Consider the following 19,004-nt stretch of genomic DNA (forward strand, 5'->3'; position numbering starts at 1 on the left):
ACTTAACACGTAAATTGATTCAATTTTCTAGGATTTTTTGGGAATTTACAAACGCTTCTGTCTTAAGGTCAGAACAAGATCTAGAATTTCAGTTCTTCCTTTAACTAAATTGCAATAAATCGGTAAATCAATCTGTTCCAAGCCGGTGTGACTCTGGTTTAATGCTAGATTCTCTGTAGGGTCGGTTAAGACCCTACTCCATGCCTTTGTGACTCTGACTAAGTGCCTTTTTCGGTTGAGATCCAACTCCAGGTCGGTGTGATCCTCGCTTGATACTAGATTCGGTTTAGATCCGTCTCGTAGACAGTTTGATGCTCCTTTAGTGCTGGATTCGATTTATATCTAGCTCCAGATGGGCGTGACTATGACTAAACTATGACTAAATAACGGATTAGGTTCAGATCCGACTCCAGGCTGGTATGATTCTGACTTAGCGGTTATATTAGCTTAGTGCCGTATGATTGAGTTTAGATCCATCTCCAGGCCAACGATCCGGCTCTAGACATGGTTCCGACTCTGATCTGGTACCGACTTTTGGATTTATTTAACAACTTGTACTATTCAGGCCAATTCTGTTTCAATAAATCTCCCATTTTTCATTCCTCAGGTACCAAACGAACTCCAAATGTATATTTTCAAATTCAAGCCTTGCAAACCATCCATCCATTATTCATAAGAACATCTAGCGTTGTGGTAAATCTACATTCACATATGTTTGTCACTCCAGCTGAAAAGTACACGCCATATGAGAAATTTTTCTTGCCATTTGATTTAGAGACTTGGATCCTGTTGAATATAACGTTCATTATGACATTTCTATGCATTTTCATCATCAATCGACTGTCAAAATCGGCTCGAAGTCTTGTTTATGGACACAGAATTCACACACCATTTTGGAATGTTGTCAGCATATTTTTTGGAATTTCACAGACAAAATTGCCAAATAAGAATTTTCCAAGATTCATCCTGATCATGTTCGTCTACTTCTGCTTGGTTTTTCGGACATGCTTTCAAAGTAAATTCTTCGAATTTATGACAAGTGAACCAAGACGAGCACCACCAAGGACTATTGATGATGTAATTGAGAGAAACTACACAGTAGTAGCTACAAGAGGCACACACTATATTTCAAAGAGTGTTGATAGGCTGGCAGCATGGTAAGTTACATATTTTGTGATTAAATTGTCTTAATTTCATGAATAATTCTTAAAAAACAGGCAAAAATTCAAAAATGTCTCATTAATGGACTTTAAAATAGCATTTCGTACTCAATCTCAAAATGTTACAGCCAAGCTTGCACTTTGTGTCGATGAATTTAATAAAAATTTTATGGAAGCTGAAATGAGAGCGAATAACGATTGGAATCAATTGGAAGACGTCCTGTACACGCATCATGAAGTTTTCATGTTTTGGAATCAAGTTTATTATTTTCGGATGTTTAATGCTCTTATTAGAAATCTTATACCAACTGGAGCTATGCAGTTCTTAATCAGAAATCACTACACTAAAACATGGAAATTTGAAAAGACTCAAATTGGTCCAAAAGTGCTGACTGTTAATGATCTGCTGTTTGGTTTTAAGATTTGGCTTGGATGTTGTTTGACTAGTGGCTTAGTATTTATAATTGAACGAATTATTTATGTTAGGAAGTCCAAAAAAGTCAAATTTCTTAAAATTCATCCAGCAATTGAGAAAAATGGTGAAATGATCTTATCTCATGGAGTGTTAAAAGCGGAACTGAAGGCTAAATTTAGGGTTAAACATAAAAAATTAAAAAAGTTATCGATTATATTGAGTGACTTAAGTGCATTCTTGCCAGCAGCATATTTACAGCAAGATTTAAATGCATGATCTAGTAAACTATAAGACGCTATAAGAAGATTGTGGTGTCTGAGCAGAGTTGAATTTTGGGGTATCGAGTCATATAGACAAATCTGCTACTGTTAGAGTAAGGCCTCTGTGGCCGATGGACATGGCAACAAACCAGAAATCGGTATCTTTCGTTTATAAGTATGTGTGTTCGATTTTCTCCGGAGACCGATCACTCAATATATAAAGTTCTATCCAGAGTTGGCAGGACTCCAATGTGGAGGCGACTCCACTGGAGTCTGGACTCCGGACTTAAAACTTGAGTTCTATCAATTCATAAAACAAGGTTCAGTAAACTATCCTACCATGAAACAAGTTCTAGTAAGATTAAAGTCAGTAGGATACTTCGTTCGAATAAAGTTCTTACAAGTGGGAATTGATAGAGGAAGGGCGAAGTGCTTTGAACCTCTGTTAAAGACACAGTCATATTAATTTAGCATAACAATCTTCTTTAGCCCTAAAAGTTCACGACAGTAGCTTTAAATATCAATAAATCCAAGCTAAATCACAAATTAAAAGACAGTTTTTTGCTAAATCTTAATTTATTGAGCCTCATGATGAATGGTGGATGAGAGATTTCTTTATAAACAATAAATCAGCTCAGTCATGTATGCTAAAGCATATTTACTTTCAGTGGTGACCTTTTCCTTTTTTGTGATGATGATGGTGTCCATGATTATGTTTATGTCCATGTCCGTGTTTTTTGTGTTTTTCTTTAAAATTCAAAATATTTATTAGAAGTCATTGTCTGAAAAATATGTATAATAATAATACTTACTGTGTCCTTTAAGATGCAGCATTGGAAAGTAAGAAAATAAGAAATAAATAAATTTAATTGCATGTGAAGTATCCATAGATACAATAGTAGATACAAAATGATTACAGCTTAATTAATTCAATTTTCAGATTCACAAACTCATTAAAATATTGTCAGGCACTTACCAGGTTCTCTCTTTTGACGCACTAAATCAACAATCTGATCATCTAAACTACCATCAGCTTCTAAAGCAACAATAGTTAATGGTGAATCCACTTCGGATTTTTGATCGACTTCATCGACGGGAATTGCGTATGCAATAGCAACAAACAATGCCAATACCAAAAACAACTTCATGATTACTTCTTTGGATTTTAAGCTTCGATTACAAGTTTATCTAATGTGTCTGAAACTCAAAATGAGACTGATAATGTTTTGGAAATAGTCAATATTTATATTATTGGATAAAGCATTTAAGACCGGAATAAGTCAACTATTGGTGACCAGGTGCTAAACTAATGAAGAATGGTGCGGAGGGGGAGAATAGATTAACAAAAAACTGGAATTAAAATTAAGTACAAATCAAGTACAAGTGTCATTATTGAAAATTAATAATTTTATTTGGGTTTATGTCACAAAAGACTGCATTCTTGTGTGTAAATAAACAGCTTATGAAGAAAGGTCTAGGTCGTTAAAACCTGAAATTTGGGTAATAATTATTAACAGCTTAAAACCATTAAGGTAATTGCGAAATTGTTAAAAAAGATATTGTAAATGAAAATATTATAAACTAGAGTATCGGGAGTGCCCGTGGCGCCCATCGTAAGAATTTTCAGCTTCACATGGCTTTTGTTCTTGTATCAGAAAAGGAATTGGGTGTTTATAATATAGATGATTAGACTGGAATGTTAAGAAACGCTTACAAAGAATGAGAAGGAGCTCACAATTTTGTTCACAAGTCGGACAAATGAAGTTACACGCGTGGAAGTTGGTGGCTTTCTATCTAAGTCGTGTTTCTTATTTATCGATTCTTTGCACAGTTTCTTATCTTAAGAATATGATAAGATTTGTAGGTTTAAAAGCCAATCTGCGTATCTATGCCGAGCAGCACGTTTAAATTTTTGATTTTTTTTACAACTTGACAATTGATAAATGGAACTTGATACCTGGCAGACAAAGAGCGTTATCTCGAGAGCAATTTGCAAACTGAAAGTAAAGCTCATCTGGTAAAGTTCCTTCAATTTTATTTCGGGACATAATAACGATAATAATAATAATAATATCCATCTAGTATATTAAAGGTGATCAGCTATAGAGAGCATACTATTTAGATGTTAGGGATACCTTCCGTCGACAAGTTTTCTGGATCGTTCCGGAGAAAATGTCATTAGACGACCTTAGGTCAATTTAAAAAAAAAAAAAATAATAATAAAAAAATAAACATTAGCATTTTAGACCTTAAGGTCCATAGCTGCGCGTTTATATGCGTTTCAAGTTAATAACTAGACATTATGTTAGATGTTAATCTGACATTACTCGTTTATATGCGCTTTATGGCTATTGATAGTTTAACGAGTGAGGATTAAGCCATAATAAGCATATAAGCATAAGAAAATAGTTTATTTTACTGTCCTTAGACAGCAAGTTGAACCTTGAATTGCCAAGAATTAATGACGAAATCATGTCGGATTTCATTACATCCATCAACAACGTATGTTCACAAGTCAAACTTCATCTTTAATCTTATCAGGAATTTCCCATAAACATTCCTAATTTCATGTATCAATCACTACCTCAATTCAATTTTTATCTTTTTAAATGCCTTGTTTACTAAAGATAGTAGCACAACGTGATACGGAAATTGACTAACTTATGACTTAACGCTTATTACCTAAATTTTGATAACTCTTTCTTAGATTGGCAAGAAAAATAACACAAAAATGAATCATGTGCGAATTGTGTGACTTTCTTTTTAAATCATACGATAGTGTTCAATTAGTATCAATTCTTATCATTGGAATTTGGACACTGGTTGCGAATAGAAACTTCTAGAACAAACGTTTCTTATCATTAACACGCATTAATGACATCACGCGCTAAAACAGCTCATGGTGCAAAATAAAAAACTACTCAAAATCGATAAGAAAAACTGTATAAAAACGAATATAAATCCAGTCATAAGCATCCATTCATACAATAGTCGTCAAATTGACAAAAACATAGTAAAAATGAATCAAAAAGTTTTAATTTTAATTGCTTTAATTTCCATCAATTTCCACTTGATCGTCGGTCAGCAGGGGAAGGTCAGATGCTCGTACATGGACAGCATAGAGCATGGCTACACTTGCATCTTGAATGTTGATAAGAATATCGATGGCATTGAAGGTGAACACTTGCCTGGAAAGACTGATGAGCATGTGAGGAGAATTGAAAGCCACGATCAAGCTTTGGTCAACATTCCACCTGCAATCTGCAATATATTCATCAACATAGAAGAAATCGATCTTAATCGATGCTTAATTGAGAAAATCGACAACGATTCCTTCAAAGGATGTAAGAAGTTGAAGTCCCTAAAACTCGAGAGGAACCAAATCAGCCAAATAGACGAAAATGCATTCATCCAGAATCCTGATTTGGAATATATCGAGCTATGGTCCAACCAGTTGACAACCTTGCCTGAAAATGTATTCATCAGCCAGCAAAAGTTGCAGTATTTAGCTATAGACAGCAACAGAATTGTCAGCTTACCCAGCAATGTCTTCAAACCATTGAAAAGCCTAAAGACGATCAACTTGAGCAGCAACAGAATTTCAGCACTTAATCCTGAATGGTTCGAGACACTCTACGGTTTAGAGAACCTTTATCTCCACTTCAACCAAATCGAGGAACTACCAGAAGGAATCTTCACCCACCTGTCTCAATTGACACAATTTTCCATGTATTCCAACAGACTTCGTGTCATCCACTCAAATTCCTTTGGTTATCATCCTAATCTACAATTCGCATGGCTACAAATGAATCAAATTGAAGCTATTGATGAGCGATTTATACTTAATACAAGTGTGAGTGAGATAAGTATGAACTTAAATGTGTGTGCTCATGGGACTATTGTGGATACTACAAGGTCGAGGACGAGAATGAGGATGGCATTGAGATTTTGTTTTGAGAATTTTGAGAATTTGGAGGCTGACTCGTTGAAACAACTGCTGATTGATAGGATTCAAAGTCCAAGGATTAATGTTTAAAATTGAGAGTTTGGAAGTGATCTTATGGTGATTTAGTGATTAAGGGGAAGTGGGGTTGAATGATTGTTGAGTGTAGAGGGTCAGAGGGGGGTCTAAGGACCTGAACCCCCTTAAAATTGTAAATAATCTTGTAAATATTTGTATATATTATTAATTAAGTTTTTAACATTTAAATTGAACAATTTTCTATATTTTATTAATAAATTTGAACTTATTAAGCTAAATTTTGAATATAAATTCCATTAAAACTCACCTTTAATTCCAGTTCCACTCCAAAATCCCACACAAGTAACAAAATTCAATTATATAAATTCACATTTGCCTACACTCTTATTTATCTGTCTTAATCATCATCCATAAATCACCGCTGAAGAGGAAATGAAAATTTTTTAAGAAATCTGAGAATCTCTTTCAACTTCTACATCCACAAAAAAACTTTCTTTTCTTTCCTTTCACTTACATAATTAACTTTCCATTTATACTTTTTTTTTTTCATCTTCGTGCCAAGACTTGTTCCACTTTGACTTTATGTTTTTTTTTAGAAAAAAAAGGAAGTTAATTCTTAAAAGAAAATATCAAAGACGAATGGAAAATGTTTATCGACAAACTAAGATCAAATTTTCGAATTAAATTTATGGCGCTTAACGATAATTTTATTCGCAATGAATTTAATCTCTGTGAAAGGAAGCAGAAATAGCATGTTTTTTGGGGGACACGTTGGAAGTGGAGAAGGTTGGTTGGTGTGATTATTAAACGCATAAAGTAGAGGAAATTCGGGTTATAAAATAAGACTGACTGTTTCCAAGAATTACAGTTTGAGGACTATGATGCATAAGCTTAATGCAGCTTAGTCTGAAAAAATTGGATACACAGTCTAAGTATAGCTTTGCGGAAAAATAAGACAAGTTAATTTAAGGGGAATTTATTCATAAATTGCGATGAAGTGCTTAAAAAGCTCAGCTTTAAATGAAGACACTCAGCTTTAAAGACGTTTAACATTGAAATTCAGAAGCTTAGCCTAAAAGGAGCTCAATCTGAGAAATAAATTGATCAAAAAGTAAAGCGTACAGCTTTTTTGAAGCTCAGCCTTGAAAAAAATAGGACGCTCAGCTTAAAAGACGCTTAGCCTTAAAATTAGGATGCTCAGCTTTGAATAAGCTCAGCCTTAAAAATAAGATGCTCAGTCTTAAAAATAAGATGCTCAACTTAGATAGAAGCTCAGCCTTAGAAATTAGACGTTCAGCTTTATTGAAGTTAAGCCTTAAAGTAATTAGACTTTCAGTTTTAAAGAAGCTTTAGAAATGAGACGCTTAGCTTTAGAGAAGCTCACCGCCAAACAGAATTAGACGTTTAGCGTTAAAGAAGTTCTGCCTTAGGAATGAGAAAAAACTTTGGCACATTTTTTTGTGTGAATTTTCCGGAAGTAAAAAGGAAAATTCAATTTAGCAATTTTTTATTCGTAAGTATTTGTGCTTATTTATGTACATATATTGGTGATTTCTTCTCTTTAGGGTAAGAACTTTTTCCACAGCAAAGAAACATTTTTTTCCTTTTCACACATAAAAAAAAGAAAATTCCTTCCTAAAGATGTCGCCTAAAGAAATAAGACGCTCAGAATTTAAAGAAGTAAAGCCTTAATTATACGATTCTCAGCTTTGATAGAAGCTCAGCCTGGAAAGGCAGTACGAAAATTCAATTCACAATTGAGTGTAAAGCGGGTGAGAGAATACAATGAACACCTAAAAAACATTTTCATTATCCTTTTTAGCGCAATTTCAACTTTTCTTTTGCCAAACAGACTTCTTGACATCCTTCATTAACCAATTTGGAGATAAACAGCAAGACCGAAATAATAGAAAAAAAAACTTTACGATGCGACATTTTTAGTTCTTGTGAAATTTTCCGGAAGGAAAAAGGAAAATTCTGAACTTATTTTGTGAGCAATTGACATTTACTGGATCCTACCGTAAGTATTTGTGCTTATTTATGTACATATATTGGTGATTTCTTCTCTTTAGGGTAAGAACTTTTTCCACAGCAAAGAAACATTTTCCTTTTCACACATCAAAAAAAAAGAAAATTCCTTCCTGAACATGTCGATAAAGAAAAAAGCAAGAATATAAAGAAGTAAAGATTGTTATCAATTCCATCTTGATACATTAAGGATGGAAAAACGAACGAAAATTCAATTCACAATTGAGTGTAAATGCGGGTGAAGAATTCAATTTTCAAAATAACATTTTCATTTACTTTTTATCGGAATTTCCTTTTCTTTTGCCGTACTTTTTTGCTTCTTGAGATTTTCTTTTCATTTGGAGATAAAGAAGACGAAATAATAGGAAAATGTTTTACGATGCGACATTTTTAGTTCTTTTTAATGAAATTTTATGTAATGAGATTGGAAATTTCAAACTTATTTTGTGATAAATTGACATTTACTGGATCCTACCTGAAAGGTATGTACATGGTTTTAACACAAATTAACTAAGATATATTTTTTGCCAAAAATAGCAAAAAAAGGATTATTGATCCGGTTTTGTTTGAAATTGATACTTCACATAAAACGATAAGAAATGACTCTTTGAATAAATCAAATACAACGGCCTTTTTGAATAATGCATATTCGGCTCTATCGCTATTTTTTTGTCATATGCGAATATATTCGAATATATTCGAATATTTGCCCAACCCTAGTCATTATCGACAAATTCCTTTCAAGTGATCTTCAGTCGTCCATGAGTTATTTTACCATCTACACAGAAGGATTTCAAGACTTTGTTTAATGAAGCTTCTGCAGGTCTTTTAATAACATATCCAGCCATTCTATGGGCTGTTTTACCTGAAAAAGTATTGTTCCGATTAACATAATCTATCCCTACAATTTCTGGTCGCAGGTTCCTACCACCGAACACATTATTCTAATACAATTTATATTCTCATGCATATCAATGAATTAAATCTGACTATTTATCCTACCACCGAGCTATCAGGAATTACTCCACTATACGAAAAAGTTAAATAAATGAATTATAAATCTTCTGTACAGTTACAGGAAGTGGAGCTTAAGCTGTAACAAGAGATATGACTCAGATAGATGGCTCTTTATTTGATTTGCATGCAAAAACTAACTTATTAAAATATACAAAAGTTTCTGTCACATCAATGGTTCTCCCGAGCAGCACACCATGTTTACTTGGGCATACATAGCTGCGTCAGCGTATTAACAGTAAGACGCAATGTTGCATCACTGTGCACTATGGCAGCACTGTGAAAGCACTGTAACAGCTGATTTTGACTCATTTTTACGGCGTGAAGTGCAGTTTGCCACATTGTGCTGCTCGTGTCTTCCTTTGTCACACTTCTCACTAAGTATCTCAAGCTCAAGCTCAAATTCTAAATCTCTTGCATGCAAGAATCACATTAATATTATAAAATTACGTTCAATAATGCCATAATATCCAAAACTTTATGCATCCAATATCCACTTCCTACCTTAAGGTGAGAAAAATAAAACTCAAATTAGCATAAATAGAAGATTTTCTGCTAGTTACAAAAAAAGAACTGGAAAGTTCGATTATTAAAAACTTTCTCTACATCCAATTGATTTCCTTCCCATCGTAACTGCTCACTTTAGAGAGAAAAATATTATTTTTTATAAATACATAAGTTTGATATAATGTTGGAAGTTGAAAGTTCTTTATCCTGACAATGCAATCTGATAAGTCTTACAATTTAATGCATATCGAAAAGTCCTTAAAAAGTGAGCAAATGGGATGGAGTTAGAGGATATTAGATGTGAAAGTATTGCACAACTTTACTTTGTGCATTCAACAACTTAAGTCATTAGGAAAGTTATTTTTGTAGTTTTTCTAGATTTTTACTTTTGATGGGAAGAAAAAATGCTTTTTTGGGACTTATTTTTATGAGAAGGTGGTGCTTTGGCTGCAATTTGGTTTACAGGCTGAGCGTTATTCTAGTTGTAAATTTTTCAGGCTATGCTTCATTCGAACTGTGTATTTTTCAGGCTCAGCATCATTCAATATCTGTTTTTCAGACTGAGCGTCATTCATGCTGCCTGTTTTCAATCTAAACTTCATTCTTGCTGTGCAATTTACAGGCTGAACGTCATTCAAGATGAACACTTTTCAGACTGAGCGTCATGAACGCTGTTCACTTTAAGGCTGAGCATTCAAATTACCTACATTTTCAGGATGAACGTCATCCTTTTTGTACACTTTCCGGCTGAGCTTCATTCATGATGTACAGTTTTTTTAGACTTAGCGTTCCCGAGTGGATAAAAATGCATCAGTACTAGACATCGACTGAACATTGACTAACCATTAACTAGTTACATTTTTGTCTACTCGGGATCATTCAGGATGTGTCAGTTGAAGGCTAAGCGTCAATCAAATTGTGCACTTTTCAAGCTGAGAGTCAACCACGCTGTACATTTTTCAGGCTGAGCGTCATTCAAGTTGTACACTTTTGAGATTGAGCATCATTAATGTTGTGCAATTTTCAGGTTGAAAGACATTCAAATTATTCATTTTTCAGGCTGAACATCAGTAAAATTGCATGCTTTTGCGGCTGAGTGTCATTAAAGCTGTGTCCTTTTCAGGCTAAACGCTGATCATTTTTCAGGTTTAGCATCATTAAATTTGTACTACATTATGGCAGAGCGTCATTCAGTCTGAGTATTTTCAAGTTGAGAATCATGCAAGATATGTAACATACTTACTTACTTACTTTCTTGGCTTGGTACACAAAGGCCGATTGTCACGCGTAATGAATGTCTTAGAACAGTTCTATCCTTTGAAACTATCTGCCAGTTCGAGATATTAAGGATTGTAGCGTCGTTTCAACTGCTAAATTGCGTCTCAATCTTAAACACCCTTTAACACCACCATTACTTCCTACCTTAGCTAAGGTAAAGGAAAAACTTATTAAAACAAGATTAAGCTTTACTTCTCGTTCCAAAACATAAAGAACAAATTCTTTTTTTTTTCTTCTTTCCTATTCAGCTTTTGTCCAGCATGTACACATGAAATGGCTTAAAGTTATGCTGTGAATCAATAATAATAAAATATTCTTCACATGTGCATTGAGTTGTAAGGCAAAATTATGCTAACTAAATATGTAGAGATTGCAGTGCATTGCAATTATCCATAAGAAAAAGTATGGAAAATATTTTAAAAAATTCTTCAAGACTATTTTTCGTTGAATAAACAGATTGTCTTCATTGTTATTTCTATTCTATGGAATGATGAAGACAATGTAGTTGTTTGTTGGGGAAGTAGGATGGAATTGAAGGATTTTAGAGCGAATTTTGAGGAGTTTTTGATGTGAAATTGAAGGATTCTCCAATTTATTAAACAGACTCAAAATTGGCATGATTTGTTCAACTACTAATGAGCCTGCACACCAAGATCCATATCCAGACCCTTCCACAAAATCTCCACTTCCTCCTCAAGACAATCCACAACCAAATCATCACATTTTTCATCAAAAATTCAGTTCAATAAAAAAACATTCCTCATTCATTCATGAATATGTGTTCATGTATGTTCGAATGCTATTTCCGTATAAGTAGAGTATAAGAATTTTGCATGCATAAAATGAACTTCAATATTATCTCAAACTTTTTCACTCAATTTGTTTTTCTTCGTCTTATACCATTCATGTAGATTGTATATTGAGGATCCCTTGTGGGGGTTTTGAGGGGAAACAAACTTGATTTTTAGTTACTTACTTCCTTGGCTTCCAAGGCGCACTTCCAGGGCCCATTGCCGCATTTAGTGTTCATCGGAAGCTGGATCTGTCTTTAGATGGATTCTGGCAGTTCCTAATTCACAGCAATCAAGGGGTGAGAGCTCTACTCTACTCATTGCAATTTATTGCACTTGACCGTGATTTCACTGCACTTTATTGCAAATTCAGCACTTTTCTCTACTTTAGCGTTGCACTTTATTGCACTTTGTTGCACTTTATTGCACTTTATTGCACTTTGTTGCACTTTATTGCACTTTGTTGCACTTCATTGCACTTTGTTGCACTTTATTGCACTTTGTTGCACTTTATTGCACTTTGTTGCACTTTGCTGCACTTTATTGCACTTTTCTCTACTTTGTTGCACTTTAAGACTTGGTTGCACTTTATTGCACTTTGTTGCACTTTTCTGTACTTTGTTGCACTTTATTGCACATTTCTCTACTTTTCCACTTTGTTGCACTTTTCTCAATTTTGTTGCACTTTGCTTTCTTTGTTCACAAATTCAGAGTTGCATATTGCACTTCGTCCCTCAGAAACCAAGCGGTATCGACGGTATTTCAATATTGTATTTTCTAAGATTTTTTCTTTCTTACTTGGGAAACCAAGGTGGAAAATAGCGCCGTAAAGATCGGAAAGCTAAGAAAATAGTCATGAGGGTTCTCACCCCATTCAGAAAAATTGAGGCATAATTTGACTTTTCCAAAGGTCACCCTAATATAGAAAAATTGAGACGGAATTAGAATTTTCTTAAGGTTTTGCCAATCACCATACCATAGAAAAATTATGGCGAAATTTGGCTTTTTCCAGGATTTTTCAAGATGATATAAGAGAAATTTGGTTTTTTAAAGGTTTTTTACTCTAATATTGCAAAATTTAGGCCAAATACAGGTTTTCTGAGATTTTTTTACCCAAAAATAAGAAATATGAGGAAAAATTTTGTTTTCTGTTATTCAAATATAAAGCATGTACAGTGCTAAATTTCGTAAAGTTAGTTACAACAAAATGCTGCAATAAAGTAAAGTAAAGTGCAGTGAAGTGCAATAAAGTACAGCAAAGTGCATTGTCAAGTGCAGTAAAGTGCAACAAAGTACAGTAAAGTGCAATAAAGTGCAACAAAGTACAGCAAAGTGCAGTAAAGTGCAGTAAAGTGCAATAAAGTGCAGCAAAGTACAGTAAAGTGCAATAAAGTGCAACAAAGTGCAGTAAAGTGCAGCAAAGTGCAATAAAGTACAGGAAGTGCAATCAAGTGCAGTTTAAGTTCTGTAAAGTGCTCCAAGTGCAGATGTTTCAAAATAATGTAAAATTTTTCTGAAGTATAATTTTTAAATTTGTACAAAATTTTTATTTTTGTGACATATACTATGAATATTTGAGTGATTTGTTTTATAGCATTTCAAAATTTTAAAAATAAGTTTAAAATTGGTTGCACTTTAGTCTGAAACATCTGCACTTGCTGCACTTCAATGCACTTTAGTTGCACTTGATGACTTTTTTGCATTTTACTGCACTTTATTGCACTTAGTGCACTTTACTGCACTTTACTGCACTTTGTTGCACTTGATTGCACTTTGTTGCACTTTATTGCACTTTGTTGCACTTTATTGCACTTTTCTCTACTTTGTTGCACTTTACTGCACTTTGTTGCACTTTATTGCACTTTTCTCTCCTTTGTTGCACTTCGTTGCACTTTATTGCACTTTACTGCACTTTGCTGCACTTTGCTGCAAATTTTTGCACTTTTTGAGGAGCTCTCACCCCTTGACAGCAATTTTGCAACGTTGCCCACACAACAATCTCATTACTTATTTTAAAGGTTCTGCTAAGCTTCATATCTGGAAGGTAGACGATGTAGAGCTGATGATAAATCTGGCCTAAGACTGGTTAAAGTTGACTTTTGTCTTTGGATGGATTTCCATTGAAACTCGTCCAAAGTCAGAGTCATATAGCCTCAGATCTAGGTCGACATCAAACCAGCCTGATGTCTGAAAAAAGCGCCCTTACTTCCTTACTTCGGTGGTCGTAAATATCAACTAAGATCCATGGCCTCCCTCAGATGACGCCTAAGGCTGATTCTATTGTCGGTTTCCACCTGGCATTTACCAATACCCGTTTCATCTGGTACAAGCTTGATGCCTGAATTTTCGTCTTTCTTTGTCATTTGCTGTCCGGGCTAAATTCAATTATTCCTAAAAAGTAAGAATTCATCCAAAATTGCAGGCCTGCATGCTTAGACAAACTAAAAAGTACAGATTTTATTAAAAATATCCAAAACATACCCAAAATTCCCCACAAGGATCCCCTATAGTCCCTAGACACAATTCACATGATAAATGTGCCATGAAAATGATTCCATTTTTATTTCTTTGTTGAAAATTGAACCAATGATGTGATATGACTATTTAAATGAAATTATTTTGTCTTCGTTATTGAATGCCTGAATGAAGATGAAATCGACATCAAAAAATAAGGAAGAAATTTTCAATTTTATTGCTATCAAAACAGTATGCAAATCTGTATGTTTAGGATTGTTTTGTGAGATGAAAATTGAATGGAAAATTTTGTTAAATGCAATATTGATTGAGATTGTATTACAAAATTTATTGAGGATATTTTGTAATGTGCTGCTTTATTAAGTGATTCCTAATCGATAGATCGACTATCAATGACCGTTGACAATTCCTGTTTTTTTAGCTATAATCTTAACATTTTATGACAGGTTACACAAATGTCAAGTTAATAATCTGGGAGACACAAATGAAGAACGCTCTACTGCGGAGCTTATAAGGCTCTTGAAGGCTCTAAGCATCTTTTCACCCAAAAAGCACATGGGATTACTGTGTGAGCAACGATGTTGCTCAAAGATGAACTTTAAATACAGCAATGCGCCCTTGCGCGCCTTCGCCAAGGAAGTAAAGTAAGCCTCCCACGTTCAGCGTCTATATGGCTAACGAAAAAAGGTGCCTTCGATTTGTTGTTAACAATAGAGGTTTAGCGGAGCCTTAAAACTCCGTGACAAAGCCTTCTTCATTTATGTCACTCGAGTAACTAGACATAAAGATTAAATTCAGTTTCTTATCAGCACGTGTTTGAAATTAAATTTTTTTTTCATATTCTGGATTTTTTTATACTTAATATCAGTTGTTATGAATTATTCTGATCATTATTACTTTTATTATTCAATCTGTTCTCCTCTCATACTTTCTCATCATTATTTTACTCCGAGCAGCACAAAACAAACACGAGGACTTTGGGTCTTTGACATAATAATGTGGAAATACTCCATAATTGTCAGAAAGATGCATTTGGATACGTACCTAACTGTATAATGGTACCTTTGTCTTTGTCTAGGCATAACGAACAGAAAGACAAATAAACTTTCACTATTGCAGATTTGCCTGTGGAGGCTTTATTGTTAAAGGTATTTAAATCCGACTTTTTAAATGGCAAGAGATTGCGCTGTAAGCCAAATAACTCATGGAAAGAAGCTGTCGACAGAGATGGTGTTACACTTGAAATTGGTAATTGGCGAGCGGTAGCCAGCGATAGAGCCAGCTTCAAGCGCCGACTTAGGGAGGCCATGAATCAAACTTGATCTGTACGGCCGTCGAAGTAAGTAAGTATGTAGGCTTGTCTAGCCAAAGGCAATATCAATGCATTCGTATGAATTGAGCATACGACTTTGTCGGACTAAGGCTTGGTCTTGACTGAGTCTGACTAAGGATTGGTCTGGAGCAGAGTATGTACTGCTCGGGTGTTTTTACTGAATGTGAATAAAACTTTTTTAAAAGAGAATATCAGATTATAAAATAAATTGACATCATTGTATTAATCTCATTTGATTGCCGAAATTGTTGCTTCAAGCTGGAATCAAAAATGAAAGCATTTTAGTAAGTAATTTTGATTAGTGCAAGTCCATTATTAAAATTTATTATATTTTAGCGTTCTTTTATTCACAATCTTTAATTTAACATCATCAATTATTATTGAGTGCGATTACAATGACCTAAATTTCTATATAAAGGGCACAGCATATACTTGTAAATTAAAAACTAACACTTATATCATATCATCAGATTCAGTGGACATTTTATCAGCAAAAGGTACTCATACACATGGTAAAAACAACAATGTAGTTGTCGGAATCAGAGCTGATAATTCAAAGTTTTTGTATTTTCCACATGGATTGAAAAAAATATTTAAAAATTGAGTGTAATTTGGATTGAAAATGGTCAAATGAAGGAAATACATCAAACGGATTTGATGCTTTATCCTGATTTAGAATATTTGTTTATTGGTGGCAATGACATTGAGGTGATTGAAGAGGATTTATTCAAATATAATCTCAAATTGAAGGCATTTTCATGCTGGAACTGTAAAATATTTCATGTTGATCCAAAAGTTTTTGATAATTTGTCACAATTAACTGACATTTGGTTAGTTCTTAACCAATGCATCGATAAGAGAAATGAAGGTTCAGTGCGTGTTGGTAATATGATTGGCATGATTAAGGATAAATGTGTAAGTCCTGCGTTTTTGATTCTGAAGATGAGATTTGATGACTTTGAGGAAACACATAGAAATTTGCCATATGAGAAATTCAATGAAAAATTAGAACTTCTGGAACTGGAACTTAAAAGTTCTAAATTTTGTAATTTTCCATCATTTAAAAATAAAATTGAAGAATTAAAGATACAAAATATGCAAAATTCATGCAAGACTGATAATCATGCAGCTGATAGCTCTAATGCTGACGGAATCACAGCTTTAAACATGAAAATCAATGACATTGAAAGTGATTTGAAGAATTCAATAATTGATACATCAAAAGACTTGGAAAACTATGTTAAGAATCTAAATACATCCAAAGATGAAGAACTGCGTGATTTGAAAGATAAAATTGATGATTTAAAGTCCGCTAATGAGGCAATGTCCAGGAAAATTGACAGAATTACAAATAAATTTGATAAGTTGACTGAAATTTTGGAAAAAATCGACGAAAAAGTCAGCAAATGTGCAATAACTCAAGTTTAGGAGCTGAACTAAAGAATAAACAGGAACAAGACCTAATTTACATCATTTATGGATTTTCATAAAATTTTCAGACATCATTTGTGGACGATTCCTTAAAATTCTAAGAAATAAATCCAAAAAACCTCTCAAAATACATTTCAATGACAAAACTATTCATTTTAGCATCTCTCAATGCATAGTCCATAAACCAGCATGCCACACTTCTATTTCAAAAGCAACCATTCTTTCCCATTAAATTATGCAATTGTTACAACAATACAATGTATGAAGTTGGTCATAAAGTCATGTAGAATTCTATTCCATTTCAGGTTATCTGTATCTTGTATTTTATTACTGCTTTTTTTGCTGGTCATTCTATGCAGGGCACATCTGCTGTTCCTCTTAATTTTATTATTTTGCATGAAACTTACTCTTTTTTTGTTGCTATTTTGTTTTGGCTTTTTTTGTATACTAAATAGGTAAATGATTGTTTTTGGGGTCAATTGTGTTATCATTGTTTTGGGTATGTTTGTATGAATTTCTATTGAAATTTAAGTGGTTTTTTTTTGTGTTTTTGGTGAAGATGAGAATGGATGGATTTATGGCGCAATGTTGAGAATTTGGAATTCTTTGTGGACAGTCTGAATTGAAGGGAATTGTGAATATTGTAATTGGCAAGCGGATGCCAGCGATAGGGCCAGTTTCAAGGGGCATTTGGGGGTGATCATGGATCACTATTGAACTGTACGGCTACCAAAGTAAGTAAGGAATTAATAGGGACGATTTTAGTATTTTTCATGACTCGAAAATGCCATTTTATGATCTATTTACGAATTTTTGGAAGACGTGCAGCACTGGCTCATTAAGAGACAAATTTAGTAGGTTTAAACCCTTCTTCCAGGCTCAAAGCTCGTCAAGTTTATGCATTTACATCAAAATTACGAAAATAATGTTCAATTAATACATATTCAATGCCCCAGCAACACAAGTCTCCATTTGACATCATTATAATAGCCATACGAAGTATTAAGTCCATTAGGTATGCATATGCACTTCTTTGAACCTCTCTAGATGCTTTAAACAACATCTTATTCAAAACTAATATCTTCGGCTTGTTTAAAGTATTCAAAATCAATTCCTACAGACAAGATAATCTTCAAGTAACTTCGTCAAGCATACAAGATCTTCTTATATCCAAAACTATTCTAATAAAAGACAAACAAAACTAATATGTATGCAAAAAACTCATTAAACTGTAAAGAAGGCGTGATAATCTAGAACAAATATGAACAATCTATGCCTAATAACCCCTACTTAAGTTCAGAATTTCGCAACAAAACATTTTCCATTAAAACTCACAAAAAGAGCTACAAAATGTTATTTTTTGTGATAATCCTTATCCTATTGTCCTTCATTGCCAAATCTGTATAGAATTACACATTATTATTGGACCAAAGAGCTGCACAGCTAATGATTCTTATGTTATGCATGATTTTATCTTTCATTGTTTATTTATCTCTTTTTCGGCATGATCACAGTTCAATGTTATGTATTTATACACACATAAGGTCATACAACAAAGAGAAATGAAATAAATGAGATGCGCGGCAAAAAAAAGGTTTATTTTTTTGAAGATGAAATGGAAATGTTTTTGTTTGTGAAGAGAAAATAGAATGGGAAGAATGTTTTAAATATTGGAAGTTGAAACTTGTTGTGAATTTTAGCATTTTTTGGGTTTAAAAGATAGTTTTGGAATGGCTAAATGTGCAATTCTTTGATTTTTTCATGAATTTTTTGAAATATAGTTTTGAATATTAAGTCTAGGGCTTGCAATATTTTAGCATTGTATCATTTCTTGAGCATAATGGTACCTTATTGCTACAGTATAGATCGGTATGTAGGATATACATATAGGTTTTATCCAGTGTACACAATCAGTCCAATGTGTTCAATAAATCACTTCTACATCACCCTATTTCTTCGTATAAGTTTAGGGTAAGATACAAATTTAAGACAACAAGATGTCAACATGTTGGCTGATTTTATGGCAAAAAATGTGGTTCTCCGTTAGCAGCGAAAAAGCGGCAATGGTCTAGTTGGTTTGGAAGTCGGACAATCGACTCAATGATCCCAGGTAAAATCTAGTCGAATTCGTGTGCTTATTTTCAGTTCTAATCACTCCAACTCGGTTTGTGTGATTCGCGATTTACAAATTGTGCCTAGATACGTTGCATTGATATACCAAAGATAAATCCTGGTCCATGCATCGTGCTGGATTAAGAAAGACAAAACGTCCATTAGGACAAAAAAGAGTCATCAACACAAATCATCGTCTTCAAAAAGGCAACTGTGGT

General features: G+C 33.7%; 2 protein-coding genes across 2 annotated transcripts; both read left to right on the forward strand.

The window, feature by feature from the left end:
- The first annotated feature begins 4,905 nt into the window (after positions 1–4,905).
- Positions 4,906–5,948, forward strand: LOC139085706 (leucine-rich repeat-containing protein 15-like). The gene has a single exon (XM_070633835.1). It carries the CDS (start codon positions 4,945–4,947, stop codon positions 5,869–5,871), a length of 927 nt encoding a protein of 308 aa, XP_070489936.1. The 5' UTR covers positions 4,906–4,944; the 3' UTR covers positions 5,872–5,948.
- Positions 5,949–15,488: 9,540 nt separating this feature from the next.
- On the forward strand, positions 15,489–16,799 carry LOC139085708 (TNF receptor-associated factor family protein DDB_G0279745-like). Its single transcript, XM_070633837.1, has 2 exons — positions 15,489–15,527; positions 15,580–16,799. Exon 2 carries the CDS (start codon positions 15,874–15,876, stop codon positions 16,669–16,671), a length of 798 nt encoding a protein of 265 aa, XP_070489938.1. The 5' UTR covers positions 15,489–15,527; positions 15,580–15,873; the 3' UTR covers positions 16,672–16,799.
- The last annotated feature ends 2,205 nt before the right edge of the window (positions 16,800–19,004 follow it).

This window comes from Chironomus tepperi, unplaced genomic scaffold (assembly GCF_022539635.2).
Source record: "Chironomus tepperi strain 1889 unplaced genomic scaffold, CSIRO-AGI_Ctep_v1 contig_81, whole genome shotgun sequence".
Classification (NCBI taxonomy): Eukaryota; Metazoa; Arthropoda; class Insecta; order Diptera; family Chironomidae; genus Chironomus; species Chironomus tepperi.